The sequence below is a fragment of the Lissotriton vulgaris genome, chromosome 5 (assembly GCF_964263255.1).
Source record: "Lissotriton vulgaris chromosome 5, aLisVul1.2, whole genome shotgun sequence".
Lineage (NCBI taxonomy): Eukaryota > Metazoa > Chordata > Amphibia > Caudata > Salamandridae > Lissotriton > Lissotriton vulgaris.
Genome location: NC_141693.1, coordinates 685,982,900 through 686,004,093, shown reverse-complemented (window position 1 = coordinate 686,004,093; position 21,194 = coordinate 685,982,900). Strand labels below are relative to the sequence as shown.

The 21,194-nt window shown below is 41.0% G+C and overlaps 1 protein-coding gene across 1 annotated transcript in view; it reads right to left on the bottom strand.

The window, feature by feature from the left end:
* The window catches only part of CDH23 (cadherin related 23), a 2,828,172-nt gene that overhangs the window by 264,790 nt on the left and 2,542,188 nt on the right, over positions 1–21,194 (bottom strand). The window contains exons 54-55 of the mRNA XM_086919477.1: positions 14,910–15,121; positions 2,687–2,881 (exon numbers count right to left, since the gene is read on the bottom strand). Of these exons, the coding sequence (XP_086775603.1) occupies positions 2,687–2,881; positions 14,910–15,121 (407 nt within the window). The remainder of the gene's footprint in view (positions 1–2,686; positions 2,882–14,909; positions 15,122–21,194) is intronic.

Sequence of the window (21,194 nt, the reverse complement as noted above, 5' to 3'; positions counted from 1 at the left end):
TACTTCCCATCCTATTCCCCTATAAACCCACAACCCGCTCCAGTACTAAAACATAACATTTAATTAAAATTAACATTAATTACCAATTATATAATTAATTTATCAATTAAAATATTTAATTGCCAATTAATGATTAATTAAAAAATAAATTATACATAAATACATATTTTAATAATTACAATTAAATTACTTCCCACCCTATTCCCCTATAAACCCACAACCCGCTACTAAAACATATAATTTACTTATAAATACATTTATTAATATATAAAATTAATACACATATAATATATTTTTTTTAAAATATTTAACTAAAACATATAACACATACAAAATAAAAAACAAAAAAATAATACAAATATTGATATAAGTGTCATCGAAATTAGTTACATCGATATATATGCTATCGATATTACTAACTTCGATATTACTTACATCGATATAAAGAATTTCGATATTACTTACCTAAGGGTCGATATTCTGTCCAACGATATTATTGACATCGATATTCTGCACCTTCGAAATTTCAAACACGATATTTTGATAGGTCGAAATTTAAAACTCGATATTTTGACTGTGTACCGTTGGATTCCTCTTAGTTCAATTACGTTTCTTTATTTCTACACTCAAAGAGGGTAAGGTTACTTAATGACCTGATGGAGGAGGAAGGGTGAAAGCCTGAAATGGCAGGTGTCACAACATAGTACTCAACTCACACATCGGACCCCTATTAGGTCAAGTATGTTTCTTTCTTTCTACACTCAAAGAGGGTTAGGTTACTTAATAACCTGACGGAGGAGGAAGGGTGAAAGCCTGAAATAGCAGGTGTCACAACAACACTGTGCTTGTATTTATTCATCTGTAGCATTACAACCTCGATGTAATAAGAAGAGTTCCAAAGATGAAAATGACGAGGGAGAAAAGCAGCTAAGTATGACGCTCAAGGTGCCAGCCAAATATACTGTTCTGCATGTTTTTACTAAGCGAAACACTCACATTTCTGGAGTAGTAAAGTATGAAGGAACGCTCGTGTGCCATTTTATTCATCATACAAAGAAACATGAATGAAAAACCATACATTTTTTGTATGACCATTGACACTATGTGGGGGAGAAAGCACCCAGAAGGTGTAACATTCTAAAATACAGAAATTCACTCAAAGGAGCACTGTAGGCCTGTTAGTCTTGGTTTGGGGCGGACCATAGTACCGTTTCAAAGACTTTACACTAAGAGCTTAAGCTCACAGTGATCTAAAAAAAAAAAGGTTAAAAGCTTTCTGACTTTTAGGCTGTTAAAATGGCTCACAGTCTTTGAAGCAGGAGCTAAGAAAAGGGTAGGATAACATGTCATCATTTATAAACTAAATCATAAAATAGGTACAATCTTTTCAATATGGAGATTTTCAGGGGAGAGAATGTGCAACTGATTATCCTTCAGGGCAACACAAACTTAACAGGAACACATTCTCGATTTTAATGCCATTGGAACCAAGTGGTTCTAAGGATTTGTGAGCAAAAACAGATACAATGTAGTAGCACGTGTGATGGCCCCTCACCTCTCAACTGAGGTCCTTCAAATGACAGGAGGATGCCTCTGTATGGACATGGCTAAATTTTGCAGATTTAAATACAGAGGCTTTTCAGGGATGGCTGATCCTCTATCAAACTACAAAGATGCACACCTGCAAATAATTAAATGATTGGCTATTTGGTCCCACTGGAGAAACGGCCCTGATGACATTTCCCCGAAACGCCACATTTTATTTTTTGGGGGAGTTTTCTAAAGCGCAAACTTGACCCAAATCGGGTATAGGGCTTTACATAGCACCAGTTGCGTTACTTTAGGACACATTCACTTTTTTGTTAGGCATGGTTAGGTTAAATGATTTGCCCAGAATCACCGGATGTTCAGCGTCATTGACGAGACTCGAACGCAGTTCCCAAGATTTGAGGTCAACCACCCTAGCCGTTAGGCCAACTCCTCTCACATATATAGAGGTGAATTCACCCAAGGAATTTATCTGCAACCAGGGTAGCATTTGATACTAATGCCTCACTCTCTCAGATACAATGGGTCAATAAAATCCCAGGGAAGGTCCATTATGGCTGTCTTCACAAGTTGCAGCACTAAACCGCCTCAGGGATTAGCACTAATAAGGACCAACTTCGAATATTGTCCCCAGAGGACATAGCCGTGTCCAACACAAAGAAATGTAATCTTTTTAGGAATTTGGGCTTGTTCACTCCAAATTTCTTTTGCTATTAACAACAGGGATATATCATAACACAATGTCTTGCGGATATTGTAGAGGTATCAGAATGCAGTTCAATTGAAGCTGAAAACACTAAGTCCCAATGTCCCAATTGCTGCTGAGGGGATTGATATCCACTATATAGGCACGGGTCTCACTGCTTTCAGAACATCTGCTGATGTAGTAGTTTTCCATTCTGCTCCAGGGACACAATTGCATATTGTGTTGTGCTCTACTTCTGCTACTCCCATAATATCTACTATGGAGATTTGTATTCCTAGCTAAAAAAGTGAATACTAGTCTCTAGGATTTTAAGAGGACTGAAACGTACTTCTCAGTATCAGTAGAAGTGAGGTCAGGCAGTCAATGTCACCCAATACACTGCATGTCACCACAAGTTTCCCACTCTTTTGCAAACGTGCATGGTAAACTTACACTATATATTGCTTGCTTCTCCCGATCCAGCCTCAGTGCTGTTTGGATAAGCCCACTGACTGAGTCAATGCTGAAGTATTCCCAGTCTTTGTTGCCAGCACCAGTCTTCAACAAGCTGTATCGCACAGCTCCATTCAAACCTTCATCCTTGTCGGTAGCGTAGACTTCATACACGGTTGAATGCAGAGGGATTTCCTATTCAAACAGATAACACATTACTGCCACAACCGGTTCTTATTCCTACACCCCATTTACACGCAAATCTCCAAAACTGTGCAGGGTCTACATGAGTATTAATCTGATAGTTTGGTGATTTGGGCAAATAGCTTCTGAAATTCAAGTTGTAATTTCTAGATCATTTGTAGCTAATAATTGAAACAAAGTAACAAATCCTAGCCATTTGAGATGACTTTAGTTTTAAGGAAGTCACTTATGATGACAGTTATTATCACTTGTTCTTTCTTTATAGCACTTTTTATTCTTGTAAAATGTAAGCTTTATCATGCAGTTATATTGAATCATCTATCTCTCAAAGCTCTTTAAAGGAATTCTTGAAAACAGTTAAGTAACATTGCTCATTCAAACCCAGAGGGAACGGAGTGAAACACAGAAGAACAGCAAAACTCATGGACCAAAGGGAACAATAGGTGTGGATATGAATTAAAGGCAGACAATTTATAATTTTTTTGTGATTAGGAAGATGTAGAACAGTGAGGGATAGAAAACATTTTAAGAATTAGAAATGTGTTATTTTTGTGACTTCATGGGGGTGGAGGGAGGTAGACAATATCAAATGAATAGTGAGCAAGGCATCGCAAACAGTGAGAAGGCTAAAAATTGGCAAGTAGCTCAAGAGAGGGGTGGGGCGGGGAACAAGTAGCAGAACCAATTAACTGTGATCAAGAAGTAAGTGTGCAAAATCAAACATGGGTTAGCAACGGCATGCAAGGATTTGCAGCCCACAGTAAAAAATATAGGTAGCATTTTCTGTGAAAAAAAATGCCAGCTATTGGCGGACCAATAGGAGTGGACAACTTAGTATTTTATTTAATTTTTTATTTGACAAGCAAGTCCAAGATATACAATACATATTCTTAAACATACAAGTAAAAAAATTGTTTTTTAAATCATTTCAGGGACAGATCATTACAGCATGAAAGATGGGACCCCCTCAAAAAATAAGTTGCGACCAAGGAACAGAGGGGAAAAGAGAATTCGTTCTAGAAGATTGTTCCTTCAATGGTCATATCACTAAACAATATACATCGGATTATTTAAGAAAGGTGACAGAGTTATAACAATGTTTACTTTATCATAGTTTTTATTTTCATTTAATGCAGTTTTTCATTTCACTTTTTTGTATAAAAAAGACATAGTTCGTCATAAATACATTTTTCAAACTCAGGACCTTTTTTCTCTTGTGGATCGAAAATATCAGGGGACGGTGAAAGACAAGCAGATTTATATTTCTATGGTGCTCAGTTTCTATCAGTTTTTAGGACCGGATACTTGTTACAAGGCATCAGTTTATGTTGCAAGTCAGGGTGCACTTACTCCAATGTGTTCAGAGAAGGTATTCTGTTCTCCAAAACGTCAAAATAAACTTATAGTGGTTGATGATGCCCTCAACGGTGCGATGCAGGTCGATAAAAGACGGCCTCAACAACTGTGGTATCTTATTACTGAGACGGAAATGTAAAATGTTTCTCTCTTTAGTCGGGTTTATGGCGTCGTACTTCGGACGGAAATTGAAAGTATTTCTTTCTTTAGTCAGGTAAATGACACCGTTCTTTATGCTGCATCTATCCGAACATATGAAGTCGCGGAGTCTGCTTACATCTTCCTCGGTAATCGGCGATAGGCCAATTGTAACAAGTATCCGGTCCTAAAAACTATCAACTGATAGAAACTGAGCACCATAGAAATATAAATCTGCTTGTCTTTCACCGTCCCCTGATATTTTCGATCCACAAGAGAAAAAAGGTCCTGAGGAAGGTGGTTCACCCACCGAAACGCGCGTCGACCAATCATGTGCGGGGGTCTCGAAATTTTCTGAGACCCTAGTATTTGACAACTTGTGAACCTGTCAATTAATACTTAGTTTCTCCCTTTTTCTGCTTTTGGTAGTGTGGGTTGTTTGTGGTATGCATGTGTGTATGTCAGTGAATTGAGTTGAGTTGAGTTTTTTATATCAGGTGGTTTTCTTAAAAATTAACTGTGTATTATAACCTTGTATAATTTTCTAATCACTGGTGTGTTAATAATTATGTCTGTTCTTAAAAGCAAAAAATACTAGTTTGAAAAATGTATTTATGACGAACTATGTCTTTTTTATACAAAAAAGTGAAATGAAAAACTGCATTAAATGAAAATAAAAACTATGATAAAGTAAACATTGTTATAACTCTGTCACCTTTCTTAAATAATCCGATGTATATTGTTTAGTGATATGACCATTGAAGGAACAATCTTCTAGAACGAAGGGACAGATCATTATTCAGCATATACAACAATAATAAAAGGTTAACCAGTCTCTAAAAAATCCGAAGTTAATCCACATGAGTTTATAGTATTGTATAAGCAAGAAATACAGCTTAGATCCTTTAAAAATTATACAAAATTAACCCATATCTTTTCAATTTTGGCTACAGCCTTTAAGCTTCTGCCCTTTGCAAGAGCCTTTTCCATAGTATATATTTCATGTAGCAGGTTCCACCACTCGATCGTATGAGGGGGATTCTGTGATATCCAGGCTCTGGCTACAACCAGTCTCGCACAGGACAAAGCTATGTTTAGCCAACTTCTATTTTTAATCCCGAAGGGTGTAAAGATAGTAATACCATAGCTGCAGTGAGTGAAGAATTGATCAGTTGTTTATGAAGTAAAGCATTTTCTATTTCTTGCCAGTATTTAGTAAGCATGGGACATGAATAGCTCATATGTGTCAGATCTGCTGCCACCAGATCACATTTAGGGCATTCTGTACGATCACTGCTTAAGATGTTCTGTGACCATTTAGATATTTTTAATGGAGTATGGTATATTTGGCTGACCGTCCTATATAGTTGTAGCTTCAAGCTAGAGGAATGGACTAATTAATATTAACGAAAGCATTTGAAATATTCTGTGATGTCACATTGATGCCTAGATCAGCCGTCCATTTTAGCGACAATCTTGGGCAGTCATCCGCTTCGTATTGACTAAGACAGTTATAACCCATGCTAATTAGAGACTTCTTTTTCGTACTGTATAAACAGCTCCAAATGTCTGAGCTATTTATTTCTTTTTCAACTTCATTTTCCGTTTCAGATAGTCCTTAATTTGCATATATTTGTATGTCATTACTACGGGCAGGTTATACAAAATTTGTAAAGTTGAAAACTGTAAGAAGCCCTCTGAACCGTACAGATCTCCTAATATCTTAATTCCGTAATTAACCCAGTCCCTTCCCATCGTGTCACTAAAAATATCGGGAAACCCAGGATTGTCCCAAAGTGGCAGTTCGGTATGAAAAAAAGAAGTATCACAATAATTCAAAATCAAATTCCAAATACATACAGCATCTCTTGCTGTCTTAAATTTTACCCGCTTAAAAAAGTTAGGATCTTGTACTCTTGCTAAGAATTGATTTGAATTTGTGCCAAGCATAAACTGGTAGAAAAAAAATGTTGGTTTTTATCTAGCAAACTCCTAAGCCGGCCTAAAAATGATGCAAAAAAGTAAGCTTTAAAGTTCGGGAAGTCCAAACCCCCTCTTTCTGGTGGTAATTTTAGTATAGCCATGGACCTTCTAGCTTTTTTGTAGCTCCAAATAAAACTGCTACAAATTCCGCCTAGTTTTCTAAAGAATAAATTGTTAACTCGCAATGGAATAGAACGAAAAAGGTATAAAAATGTAGGCAAAATATTCATTTTAATCAAATTAATTCGGCCCAATATATTAAGTGGAATTTTATGCCATTTTTTAAGCAATGTAGTCACTTCCTTTAGTAAGGGGTCATAGTTTAATCTATTTATTTCATTGGACTTAGAAGAAATATTCACCCCCAAATACACAGCTGATTTACAAATTCCTGGTACTGCATAGTTAGTTTGATAATTCATAATAATTTGTGTTTTATTAAGGTTTAATTTGTATCCTGAAATGACTCCAAAGTTTTTTGCTTCTTCTGTAATTCCAATTAGTGCATCTGTTACATTTGTAGTATAAATCGCTAGATCATCCGCGTATGCAGTTATTTTAAGAATTTTGTGTTCATGTTGTACCGGTATTATCTTATCTTGGGTTTGCAAGGCATTGATAAAGGGTTCCATAGAGAGAGCAAAAAGCAGGGGTGAAAGCGGGCACCCCTGCCTAGTCCCCCTTAAAATTGCAAACTATGGTGAAAGTGACCCGGCATAACTAATTTTAGCATTGGGATCCCTATATAAAGCCTGTATGCTTCAAAGAAACCGCTTTTTAATACCGAACTGATTCAAAACTTTCCACAAGTAATCCCACCTCACTCGATCAAACGCTTTTTCTGCGTCTAGAAGTATCATACCGAGTGGGGTGAGATTAGTTGCTGCCACATCAAAAGCCGTAATGGCCATGTTAACATGGGAAGTAGTATCCCTCCCTACTACAAAACCATGTTGTTGGTCATTAACTAAATATGGCATAAGAGGTGCCAGTCGTATTGATAGCAACTTTGAGTAAGCCTTAGCATCAGTATTTATTAAAGATATTGGTCTGTACGGGCCGCATTCTGTAAGTGGTTTTTTTTTTCAAAAAAAACATAATTTTAGCAGTTTTCCAGGATTCCAGAGCCTTGCCTGTAATATTAATTGAATTAACTACTAAACAAAAGAGGGGTAAAATTTCTTCCGCACAAATTTTGTAAAGTTCGACTGGAAGTGTATCTTCTCCCGCCGCCTTGTTAGATGGAAGAGAAAACACTGCTAAGCATAATTCTTCTAGAGTGTAGTTCTCTTCCAGTTTATCAAGGTTTTCCTGATCTAAGTATTGTTTTGCAGGGAGTTTATCATTTATATATGATTGAATCTGATCTTCTGTATTCCTGCTCTCTGGAGTGTATAATTTTTCATAATATGAAGCAAATTGTTCCATAATTTGTATAGGCTGCGAATATAGAATATCATTAGGGCCTTTTATAGATTTGATTAGCGTTGATGCTCGATCGTCAGCAACTTTGTAGGCCAAAAGCTTCCCTACTCTATCCCCACATTCGTATTGAGAAAGTTTATATTTAAGTATCTTACAGCTATTTTTTTCCTTAAGTGAGCTTTTAATAGTTGAGCGCAGAGTCAAAAGTTTATTTTCCAATTGAACAATGTCTGACCTACTCAGTACCTCGGCTCTGAGATTATCAGCTAGCTGTTTCTCAATCTGTAAAATGTTGGCCGTCGCTATCTTTGTCTCATTCTTTCTTATTGCATTTTGTTTGAATATGTGTTGTTGTGCTATTCCTCTAATAGAGGCCTTGCAGGCATCCCATACTGAAAGAACATTGGCAGTGTCAATATTATTTGTGATAAACTCCTTTATGTGTTTCTTAAGGGATGTTAGAAAAACCTTGTCCGCTAGTAAATATCTTGGGAATGTGAAAGGGCGTATTTCTTTTGACCTTGGGGCTAAACCAAATGTAAAAATTATAGGATTATGGTCAGAAGAAATTTTTGGCATAATCTGCATGTATCCTGAATTCATTAGTGCATCTGAAGCCCAAGCCAAATCTATCCTAGAGCATAGTTTATGGGAAGATGAATAGTAAGTATATCCTGGTATACCTGGATAAAGGCTGCGCCATATGTCTTTTACAATATGTATCTTTGCTAGTTCCAATATTGCTGCTCTTGTTTTACGCATGCGTGGGCATAACCCTTTCTTCGTCACATCCTGTTTGTAATTTAGTACACAATTAAAATCCCCCATCAAAATAAGTTTTCCCTCCCAAGATAGTAATTCTACATTCAACCAATCAAATATACGTGGCTCATCTCTATTTGGCCCATATATAGCACAAAAAACATAAATACATTCTCCTATCCATATTTGCATAATTGCCCATCGCCCCCCATTATCTGCAGCAGTTTTAATAACTTCTCCCCGCAATTGTCTCTTCTTTAATATTGCGACTCCTCTTATTGGCGCATTTCATGTTGTGCAAACCACTACTTCATACCCCAATTGAGTCAGAATTTTTTTGTCTTTAAAGCAAATATGTGTTTCTGTTAACATAACCAACTGTGCATCATACATTTTCAATTCTTCATAAACTAAATTTATTTTAATCTTATTATTCAAGCCTGATACATTCCAAGCTAAACAACTGCAGTGCGCCATTTCGAATGTAAGTGAAATCATAAATCTCTGTCCCTTTCTTGTTGCTCCTATTAATTTTACATCTTACTTCTACCAATTTGTCCTCACTTTGACTTGTCATGTCATTTTTTATTTTTACCCCCCATGCCCCTCTTCCACTCCCTCCCCCTCCCTGCTCTGTTCTCCTCCCCCCGTACCATAGGGAAATACCCCCCTTTTATACCTGCTGCCGTTGGTTGGGCAGCCTCTTGAGGGTGCAGCTATCCGCGTGCCCCCACCTACTTCATTAAGTATGCCACTCTAGACCCCCCTAAAACGAAATCAGTTTGTCATTTTTGTCAGACCTTATGAAATGAGATTCAAACGATGTCACCTCTCGTAAGTCTTGTACCTCATGCATTGGTAATTTTTGCTAAGACCAGCTCCGCCTCTTTAACCTGATCAAGAAAATACGTATGACCAGCTTTAATGACTTTTAAGCAAGCAGGTTCCTGAAGAAAAACCTGAGCCCCTGTTGCTTTAAAAGAATCAATTAATTGACGTAAGTTCCATCGTCTCTCCATAGTAGTCTTGCAAAGGTCTGACCTAACAAAGAAAGTCACATCTTCTGTAACAATAGGGGAGTTAGGTTTTGCTTTTAGAGAAACAGCCTGCCTCAGTAGAAAATTTCCCCAAAAAATCAGGAACGGACGAGGAAATTTGTTTCCTTTATTTCTGTTGACTAGCGGTAGTGAACTCTTTGTAGCTGAGAGTCCCAATCCCAGTCCGCCAGATCCGGGAATGCACGTTGGAAAAGTTTGACAATGTATGCACGAGGGTCTGATCCTTCCGATCCTTCTGGAATCCCAAAAAGTCTAAGATTCTGTCTTCTTTGTCTGTTTTCCATGTCCTCGATTTTATATTGTAGAGCCCAGATCTCTTCGTCGTGGCGAGTATTTTTTTGTTCAGTTTTTACCGATTGTTCTTCAATTTGCACAACTCTCTGTTGTAACTCTTCTACTTCTTGATTTATAGTGCTCATTTTACTATTAACTTCAAGTAGGTAATTTTGTGTCTTTGTATTGTCCTCTTTCAATTGCAAGAAATATTGCTGTGCTTCATGTCGTTGTTCGGTCAACGTATTTCGGATTAAGGCCAGAGAGGGGATCTCCACCAATGGTGTGTCAGGTAAAATAACCCCCTGAGAAGTTGCTTTCGGGGATAAGTTTAAGGAAATTTGTGCCTCCTTTTCACAGTGGCCAGTTCCCTCAGCCATGTCAGTAAGATTGAGAGCCTTTCCAATAGTCTTTTCTCTGCCATCAATAGCTTCATGAGAACTCTCTTTCCCAGTAGATTTGTCCATTATTGGTTGATTTAAGGCATTCGAAGGAGATACGTTATCTTGCTCTTCTTGTGATGGAATTGGCAGTCCCATGGAGCTATTTCCTGATAATCGTAAAGCCATTGATTTTACCCCTCCTTTGGCTTCAATCCACTTACGCAATGGGCTCTCATCTATAATTGGTTTGCCTCTAGTGTTTGCATATGTTATAGCCGAAGAGAGAGTGGAAGGGTTAGTATTTATCTTGTTCTTTGATTTATTTTTAGCCTTCCCTCTCCCTTTTTTTCGAGCCAATATTTTCCACACATCCTGAGAAGAGTCCACCCCAGCATTCTCTTCGTCATCGATCAGTTCCTCATATTCATCGTTAGACTCATCCTGTTTCTCATTATTTTCCACTATAGAGTCACCATGGGACCCAGTTGCTTCACGTCCTTGAATAGTATTATGCACTGCTACCTCCTGAATATCCACATTAGTTTCCAGAGTCTCATAATTCATGTTGTTAGGTATGTTGTTTGATTCAACGCCACTTAAATCTGGCTCTGCGTCCATTGTCTCCATTTTCTCCATATCCTCTAAGTCCAGAGCGTGTAGCTGTGACTGTGCTGCATCTTTATCAACCTTATCTGCCCTATCTGCCTCTTGCAATTCCTCTAACAATTCTATAGCTTCTTCAGCAGTGTCAGCGCCTTCATTTTTCTCCATATCTTTAGTCTTATCCTTATCCATTAGCTCTATGGCGCCATTGTTTATAGAAGGAGCAGAAGCAGTGGCTATATTAGTCCCTTTCGTTTTTGTAATGTTATGTTTTTCAACAACAGTAAACATAGGAGGTCGTATAATCTGTTGCTTACCAGCAATTATTGCAGCCTTGTCTTGTTTCCCAGTCACAAGTGAGTTCTGTGAGCTCATTCCAGCTCCTTCTTTCCCGAGGGACTTAGCCGGAGTCTTTTGTTTTTTGGCCATCGTTCTTTTCTCACCCGCGGCACTGTTTGCAGCAGCAGCAGCTGCGGTAGTTCCCTGACCGCCGTTCTCTTCCACAGCCGATGCACCCTTCGCAGTCCTTGTGCTCCGTGGCGAGTTTTTCGGAGCCATTACGCTCGTTGTGATGTTTGCCGAACCGCCAGCTACCAAGAAGAAATCACCACGGGCGTCGGAGCAAGAGCAAGAGGGTCTCGCCACTCTCCCAATGCGGGGAAGAAAGCCACGGCCCGGACCCGAAGAGCCGAGCCAAGACAGCAGCATCCAATGAGCCCAGCGAGCCCAGCCTGCCTCCGCCCACAGGTCCCGGCCGACGTATCCTCCCGTAAGCAAAAGCCGCATCCCTTTCTCCTCGCAGGGCAGCGGCAACCTTCCTAAAGGTGAATCAGCATGAAAAATGTTTTATATTCTTTTGAAGAAAGTAGAGTTGCGGTCCGTGTTCTCTCAGTTTGGCATTAGGGCAGTTCAGCCTTTTCTCGTTCGATATTTGTTGAAGCAGGGAGAGCTACGGATTCAAGCTGCACCAGGCGGCGTCCTCAATCCGCCATCTTCATTTTTCCCCCGCTTGGAGTGGACAACTTAGTAGAGAAAATCAAAAAACAGGTGTGTTTACATGATTGTGATGGAGTAGTGAGTATGATTAGAGGAGAAGTAGTATTATTATTGTAGTGGGTAAGCTGGCACATAAGTGAAATATTGTTTTATGTTAAAGAGCTGAAAGCAGGCTGATTTTTCTGTGAAATGTATTTTGTTATCAGAATGTCAGCCCACACCTGAGGAGAACACTCAGATCCGACACTATTTAAGTGCAAGGAAAATGTAAAGTTCCGCGTACGTCCGCCTAACATCTAAATCACCCCCTAAATCTTTATTGTGTAAAACAAACCACTAATCAATCTATACTTCTAGCAATACTCTAACGTTTATATCATATATAAATAATCACACATATATATCTGTGTGTGTGTTACACATTCAAAGATAGTTATTGCTAAGTTTCAGCTGTCAACAGAAATGGATGTTTTGACTTGCCAATAACTTTGAGGCACTTTAATGAATCTGCATAAATTTACAAATCACTTGATGCATCTAGCTCAGGCTTTTCTTTTTAAATTTCATGCAGATCGGTTAAGGGGGCAAAACTTTATTTGGGATTACCTAAAAGTAGATTTTCCCATTTCATGTCCCATAGGAATTTGTACTTGTTTCTCCAATAAACCGTCCAGAACAAAATTACAGCAAACTTAGCATGGAGATAGAACTTTACTCAGAATGATCCATTTTGTGGTTTAATGTAAACTCGTTCAGTAATTTTTGAGATACCAACATTACAATAAGGTGATGGTGGGCTTTGAAGGGTTAATCTTTAGTGTACTTCGAGGGTTATTTTCCAAATTATCAGCAAATTTGCATCTGAGGAGGATCTGACAATGGACATGTTAAATAAATATTCAAACCTCAATGAATGAGGGCACAAGTGATTTGATTGGTTCACTGTGGCTGAAACTGTTTATCTTGGCTGATATTATGTAATGCAAGGGCTACACGGCAACTCGAGGATCCTATGCCTCTGAAAAAAGGTGGGGAAAAGGAGCAGGTAAGGCATTCCTCAACCTCAAGGGGACTGTTGGGAGGTTACAGAAGAGCGAATCATGCCCTTAAAAATAAATCATAAAGGAAATAGCTGCATGGCTCCCTCAGTCAGATGAATGATTCACGACCCTGACCACCATTTAGTTATGCAATGGGGCAAGCATGGGCACCGGGTGGGGCATGTGTGCAGAGCTCCCTGCACAGCAGATCCTGGGGTGCTCAATGTATGACTTGGCTGAAGACTAAGGGCCATATGTATCAACATTCCGTTTTGCGATTTCGAAATAGCGATTTTTAAGGAATCGCTATTTAGAAATCACAAAATGGTATGTATGTAGAAATTCGCTTCTTTTTAGCGATTCCTTAAAATTCCTTAATTGCTATTAGCAAATTGCTAATCGCAATTAAGGAAAATTTTCCCATTCATTTCTAAGGGCCAGGAGGCCCATAGGAATGAAGGGGAAATTTGCGCTTCGCAATTTGTTAATCGCAAATTGAGAATATTTTCAAAATTGCAGGGGTGTCCAAAGGACACCCTGTTGCACCCCTGAAATCTGCATGGGTGCACATGTGGCATGTATGTACGTTACATGGCACTTTGAAAACTGAAAAAATATGCATTTTGAAAGGAATTCGCAACTTACCACCAACTAGAAGTTGGTGGTAATTTGCGATTCCTTAAGGCCAATTTGCTATTTTCTTTTGGCTTCTTAATTGCATTTAAGGAATCGCAAAATTTGCGCTTCCTTAAATGCAAACGCAAGATAAGGAATCGCAAATTTTGCGATTCCTTATTTTTCAAGCAGAATCCCTTGATGCATACCATTAGTCCAAACTGCATTCGCAAACCCCGAAATCTGCGAATTTCGGCGTTTGCGAAGTCAATTTGGCTTGATACATATGGCCCTATGTCCTTCACAAAACGCCTGCTGCTCATGGTAATAGGTCAAGCACAGTTAATTCTGAAGGTACAGGAGCTGGGGGCATAGTGTGGGCAGAAGAAATAATCTGAACCTCAGGGCTGCATTTAAGTTTAATGATTTTTAGCGAGGCTTTGCCATTACAGAAAGGCCTCAACAAGGTAAAAATGAACTTTCACCTATCACAAAATAGACAGTCTCGCCCAAACTGCTACATGCCACTTCCCCTCTTAAAAGGAAATTAAGCACACCCAGAATAGTTCCTTGCTTTCTTGGGTCTCATTAGTGAAGTGGAGCTACCCTAGCAGTGTAAACTGATCAACTCCTAGTACAGCAGAGCCAAAGGGATTGATTGTACCAATAGTGGCGAGATGAGCAACGTAATGATTTATTAGAATGGAAGAACTGAGAAAGCACAGCAGTGTTGCAATGCAGAAAGCAGTCTGTGGTTGCTTGTCGTCCCGTTCTCACAGAACATGGCCAAGCTGTTTGGACTGGCATGTTCTTGTTGGAACAGTTTCTAGCCTACCTTGCATATGGCTGTGTACTAACTGTAGTAGCATAGAGCACAGAAATGAACTAGAATGCTACCTGCAACACATAGCTAGGACTGATATTTATTCAGCTACTCCACCTGTAACTTGTTATATCCTCTGGCAATTTATTAACTATGGAATAATTAATGCCTGAATCGGCCATGCTGGTAAACATATGTGTGTCTCTACACTACAAACTGCTTATAACTCCAGCTATCTTAACAGCTGGTATACGGCATTTGTACACATTTATAAATAATTTTGCAAGTGAACAGTAAACAACGACAAAGTATACAGAAAATTCAAATTCTGGAATTCTGAAACATAGTTATTTGATGTAGACATAGAAAGTTGTACCAACTACACAAAAATTGTATCCAAACAATGCAACCAGTATAGATCTAATCACTGATTTCCTTCTATGAATAACCATATATCAAAGGTATAAAAATATTCTAATCAATATGCTCTTTCCAGATCTCAAATAAGTATTATTAGCAATATCTTATTAGGTTACAATATAACTGCGGCCCAATGAGGTTTACCTCTTTGATGTGGAGAATTGTGCCATTTGGTGGTCTCACAAAGAAAGGTCGATTATCATTGACATCAATGACTTCCACCCGAAGCATGGTAGTTCCCCAAAGTGGGGGTCTTCCTTTGTCCGTTGCCACAACTGTTAAGTTGAATCTCTCAAATGACTGCAGGAGCCTCCCAGACGTGATCAGCCCTGAGTTTTGATCAATCCTGAACGCCTCTGTAGGGTTTTAAAAATACATTTATTTATTTAACCTATTCCATGAAAAGCATAGTCAACTCCACCTGCACATTACCGGCAATGGTACAGTAAATAAAAACATTGCCAACTTTAAAGTACCTCACAAAAAATGTTGTAGTGCAGCAAGTATTCCCTCAGCATTTTCTTGGCTCTGGTATCTCCCCATCCGATAATGCATGGAATGGTGTGTTGAGTGTGTGATGTGCCATTGTAGTTTCAGGTACATTTTTGCTGGGTTTAGTCAGGTGAGGTGTAGAGTAATCTGGTGCGGTATGGTGGGAAGGTTGCTGTGGTGGGGTAAGGGAAATATGTCATGATATGATGGTCTGTGCTTTTGGTCTGTGGTGTAATATGATCTATAAAATGAAGAGAGGTGTGGGATGAAAGCATGCGGAGTGTATTATCAGATGAGGTGTGAAATGGAATTTTGGTATCATGTGGTACGGTGTTGTACCAAGTGGTAATTTGTGTTCTCATGACCTGAAGGTATCATTTTTGACCTAGAAAACTTGCGGATCTCGACTTTTAGGCAATCTGGATTGGTCTTTCTCCCTCACGCATTTCGAAGAAGAAAAAAAAAATCATCCAATTTGAGAAGAAGCTTCAGCTAAGAGACTAAATGAACCCAGTGATCTCTGCTTTCTTCTACCAGATGAGGCTAAGTCGGAATGCCATTCTATTTCTCCCTGAGCATTTCTATAACCGACCGGTAATGAGTGCTGAGACTCAAAAAGGCTTCAAAGTACCGTTTTCTCCCTTGTGGGTTTCCCTCCACGTTGTGACCCTCTAAAAGAGACACTTGTCACTTTTGATGTATACTATTGTGTACAGGGTGGTACCTTGGCAACTGGTAGGAGTCCGATTTTTCATGGGCAACCTAGAAAGGCACTATACTGACCTTTTCAGCATCCAATTGTTGACATATTGAGACATCAAAAGCTCCTTTAGTTCTGTTTTACTATGGAACCTGCTCAGGACCTGATAGCTACAACAATTGCATCTTGAGAATTTGGTGCTAAGACAGACTTTAAAATTGCAGTGTACATGCATCCCACTATTTCCTTCCAGTACGACATGCATTATGGGACCCAGTTCAACAATGACTGCTGTTGGGTTCTCCCATGTTGAGTTTGGCTTTCCCCTTGCACATATTAAATACAATAAAAGGGGGTTATCTGAATAGTTGTCCTACTGGATATGCGTTGAGGTGGGTAATCTTAGAACAAACCAACTCAGATGCTTGTCTGCAGTCAAATAATATTGTGCACTGTGGGAAGAGGAAGTCCACTAAGGGTTAGTCCCCCAGACACCCGAAAGCAAACTAACAGGGGGCAAGGAAAGGCAGCTCCACTCGGTTGCCTCTTCAATCTAACAGTAGTGACCAGATTCTGTGTTTCCCAGTGAGTACCGGCGGATCAAGATGCATACCCAAAGGCCTGGGCCAGAACCGGCCCAAGCCCCTGGCACCCACTTCCACCAATGGCCAATCTCGGCGACTTGAGCCAGTTAATGGAGTACCCCATCAGTCTTGAGCGGTGCCCTCGGTGATGTATGTCAGCCGCAGCATAGGGATTGCTCAGGGTATGGTGTGCATCATCAACAGGTGCTAGGCATGGGCCCGACTCGCCCCGGGCTTCCTCCGCTACGTGCCCCACCTTCTCCTCACCTGGACATTGACACTGTGGCTTAATGTGCCACACTCTCTCCAAATCTGTGACTCAGCCAGCAGGAGCCTCAGCCAGGTGGGATTGCACAAGCCTGGATACAGCAGTTACCGCCAAGTCCGCTGTGGAACCTCCTGATGCAGGTGATGCAACAGGGCCCCTTTAGGCATAAGGCGTCAGCACTCCCACCACAAACGTTTGGCACAGCTCACGGGCATCGGCCTCCACAGCGTCCGGCCAGCGCAACATCCTCCGGCCTGTGATGCAGAGAGGTACGGCCCACCATTCGTAATCTCCTTTGTGCACCCGGGTGTAGTGGTGCTGCCTGGTATGTGATGTAGACCTCCCTACGTTAGTGCGCAGGAGCACCTCTACCATTCACAGCTCCAAGGTGCGCCAGGCGGTCTTCTCACACAGGTCAACAACATGTCTCCATGTGACTTGCCAGATTTCACCAACAGGTAATGGTGATCGTTGATGCCTCAATGTCTACCGCCACGGCCAAACAACTCCAGAGCACCTCTGCCTCCCACTCCGAGTCTTAGACGCAGGCCCAGCAAAGCCTCCATGCCCCGGGGACTACCCCTACTTTCAAGGTTTTGGCTCCAATGGTGTTGCAAGGAGGGCGCTATGAGAAGTGATGCATCACTGTTTTTTTCCCATTGATGCACCTCATTTTATAACTATAGCCCTGGATCTGCATTTCCTCTTTCCCTGGGACTCGGGCTGGTCATTCTGGCTGTTGGGAGGTTTGGGGGGGTTGTTGATCCGTTCTGCACTTGGCCCTGCCTGCTCCATTCTGCATTCCATTGGTTTTCTTCCCTATTTTTCACTGGATTTGGACTTATAGACTATTTTTGCCCCCAGAGGCAAAAAAGTCACGCTGGGCTGACTTATGTGAGTATTTTGCCGCTAATGGGCCTTTCGTAACTTTTCTCTCGCTAACGGCAAACTTTTTATCGCCTTGACACTAATATTAGCTGCAGTTTTCAGTGTGGCTAGCTGTTACTATCACCACGTAGTGATGTATTGTAAATACATCGCTAACAGGGCGATCGTTTTTGGTGATAGGCTGCGTTAAGAAACCTGATGCTAACGCTAGTTAGCGGCAGTTCTTGTACATAACCCATCAGTTTTTAAATTGCCATTTCTTAGATAGTAATCAGTCTATCTGAAGTTGACTGGAGCTTCCAAAACAAGATATCGTAGTCTTTCTTCATGTTATGTCAGTTTCTGCTTCAAGATTATATAAAGCGGCATTGGGAAAATCAATGGCAATTGCAATGCATTTGTGGACAGATTTGTTGCTCTTATCGCCCATTAGTAATTAATTTTTATGTTTCGCTGGCACTGCACTTGCGCTGTGCTTGTGAAATCTGTTGTATTCAATATAAATCTTAAAAGGGGCTTAAAATCCACCCCCTTACTTTTCATTGGTCCCCATGCTTGCCCCTTACTTTTTCTCAGTTTCTATTGGCTGTGGCATATTATTTCCTACTGTTCCTCATGTGTTTGCACTTATCAGTGTCGCGAGAATCATGTACTGGTTTCATGCACTGTGGTGTAACTTCTCTAAAGATGTTAGCACCCCTGCTGTCTCTAAAATATTTACATCCTTGCTTTGAAGTAACAGCACTGCCCGAGTGCAGTGGGCTCAGAGTGCTGTGCTGGTCTCAGGGGAGATATTGTGATCAGAGTTCTGCCTGCTTTGCTCCCATTGCAACGGCAATCACCAGTTGCCCTGGGGCAACGCTTACTCACCAGCCCACCAGAAGCCCAAGCAGGGACCCACTCTATTGCTCCGTTTTGGCTACAAACGTAGCGACATGTGAACCACCGCAAGCCAGTGGGAGCATCGCATCATAGGCCAGTGCTTGCAGCTGTGGGCGGACAGTAATTCTAGGACGCGAACTAGCTCTGCTGCTTCTGGCTTCCAGGTTCACAAAGGTCTGCTGTGCAGCCCCCTCTCACTCCCCCCCGCCAATGATCTTTAACCCTGCACTAAAATTAGCTCTGCTATTCAGTTGTAGATCATGGCCGGTGTGCTGTCTGTATGCACTGACCTTTTAACAAAAATATTAACATGCTTGTGTCTGTTATGTCTTATTGCGGAGTTGGCATACCCCTCTTCAAGTCTTATCAACACATTGGTGTATCACTGATTTCTTAGCCCATGCCCAGGAGCTGTAAACGGCCCGTAAACATTTCAAGCAGTTGATATGAGTTTGTATTTCTGTAATGCAGAAGTTTTAGATTGGTCATCTGTGTTTCAGTTGAGTCTCTTCAAAATAATGTAATATATACTGAGTGTAAATTGCTTTAATTTTGCAGTTGTAGCTTACGGCATCCCGGTTTTGATTTAAAACATAAGTCGGCAGCAGAATTAAGCAAAATCAAAGGAAACACAAGTAGCGCTGTCATGATAGATAAATTCATGGCTGCCTTGAGACGCGTACTCTTTAGCAGCCACTCTTTACCAAGCTGTCCTCTAGTGGATAGACCTGTGAAGCATCGGAAAAAGTACACTCAAACAGAAGGAGTGCCAACCCTTATTGAAGATTTTGCAGAAGTGTCTGCCCCCTGTTCAAAACCAGGACATAGTAAGGGTGCTTAATCTATGGGTGCTGTTACACATGCATGTTTACTGCTATTAATAAATAACAGCGATTCTTTTATTTTAGCGTAAATGTTAATTTATTTTCGTTTGGTCTGTTTGTTCAAATGGCATGTCATCCTTTGGTCTGATCTCTACTTTTCGGCCCTGCGCTCTCTATGTTTTTAGGTCTCGCGACCTATCAATGCGCGCATGCGCATTGAGCGGAGCAAGAATTCAAGTGCTCAAAATAATCGTGAAACCAAGGGTTTTGTTTGTGCGGTTTTCTTTGAGTTCACGTGAATCACGTGACCAAACAAGCACGCGCATCAGCCTCCCTCCCTCCCTCCTAATTGCATTTTTTTCACGGCCGCCTCCACATCAAAGAACTTCTCCCTTTGATGTGGTGGCGGCTTCTCCTCCCCTAATTATTCATGGCTGGTTTCTCTTTCAGCGCCTCCACTCTTTCCCAGGCCTGTCAATTTCTTGTTTTCCTCGTTGTTCAGCTCTCCCGTTTGCTCGTCAGCTGCCCAGCTTCATCCTTCTGAGCTCTCGTTTACACGTCCCACTTCTTCAGCCCAAAGATATGGCACGCATTAGTCATAATGGATCCGCAATGCAGACCAGGACTCTTGCAAAACTTGAAGCAACCACAAATTATATTCCCTCTCTCCCTTGAAATCTGCCTTCCACCCCCGACATGTTTTTTTATTCATCTGCCGCTGGACGTTTTTATTGTGCTCAAATTCTTATGTTACCCAGGCATATGAATAAAGCCGTACACCACAGAAGTGCTAGCAGCTGCGAATTCTCGGAATGTCTGTCAGGGCCACAGACTGGAGAGATGTGCCCGGCCACATTTGTGCTGGATAAAAATTGCATAATATCGCATGCCACAACACCTCATTCTTTAGGTGTGAGAAACAGAGTCACAGAGCTCTTGTTTTTCTTTGGAGTCTAAATTGTAAGTTTGAAGTACCTGGGCTACAGATTACAAGAACACCCCAGCTGCATAGTTTCCATGCCAGGTTCCTTTAAATACTATCACCACCTGGTTACTAAGATGCGTTTACCAAAACAGTAGCTGTGAACACATGTCTGTAGCAGCTCATGTTAAAAAAACACATTGTTTTAACCCCTTCGCTGCGGCGGCTATTCCGCCGCAGCGCTAAAGGGGCGGGGCGGTCGCGCGGCGGCCGCATGCTGGTGACGGAGCCGCTCCGTCACCAGCCGCGGTTGAGCTATGCTGGTGACGGAGCGGTCCGTCATGACCCGCCCCGCTCATTGGAACGCCCGCGCAGGCGCGAAATCAGCGCCGCGCAGGTGCGGCGGCTGGGCCATGACGGAACCGCTCCGTCATCAGCACAGCGCACCCGCAGCTGATGACGGAGCGGTTCCGTCATCAGCATGCAAAGGGTTAAATAAACGATTGTAAATAAGAACCTAGGAAATGGTTTTGCTTGCAAGTCAGTGAAGGCATACAAAATGTTGTACTTATTAAATTTTAATTTACTATAGGGACAAAACCATTCCTTGTAAAAGCAGGGGGAGGGGGCATTCTCAATCACAGCTTTAAAGAGAAGCGGATTTCAACTCACAGGCGTGGAGTTGGTCCGACCCAAGATCCTCCTCAATAAAAGGCCAACGCTACAGCAGGCTGAACATTTCAAACATCACCTGTGCACTGAAAGTCTAGCGGTTTGCAACTGTACTCCATACCTGCATACTCTTCTCCCCGCTCCCGCAGACTGTGGTCTCGAACTGCCCAAGTAGCCAAGTAACATGGACGGCGAGT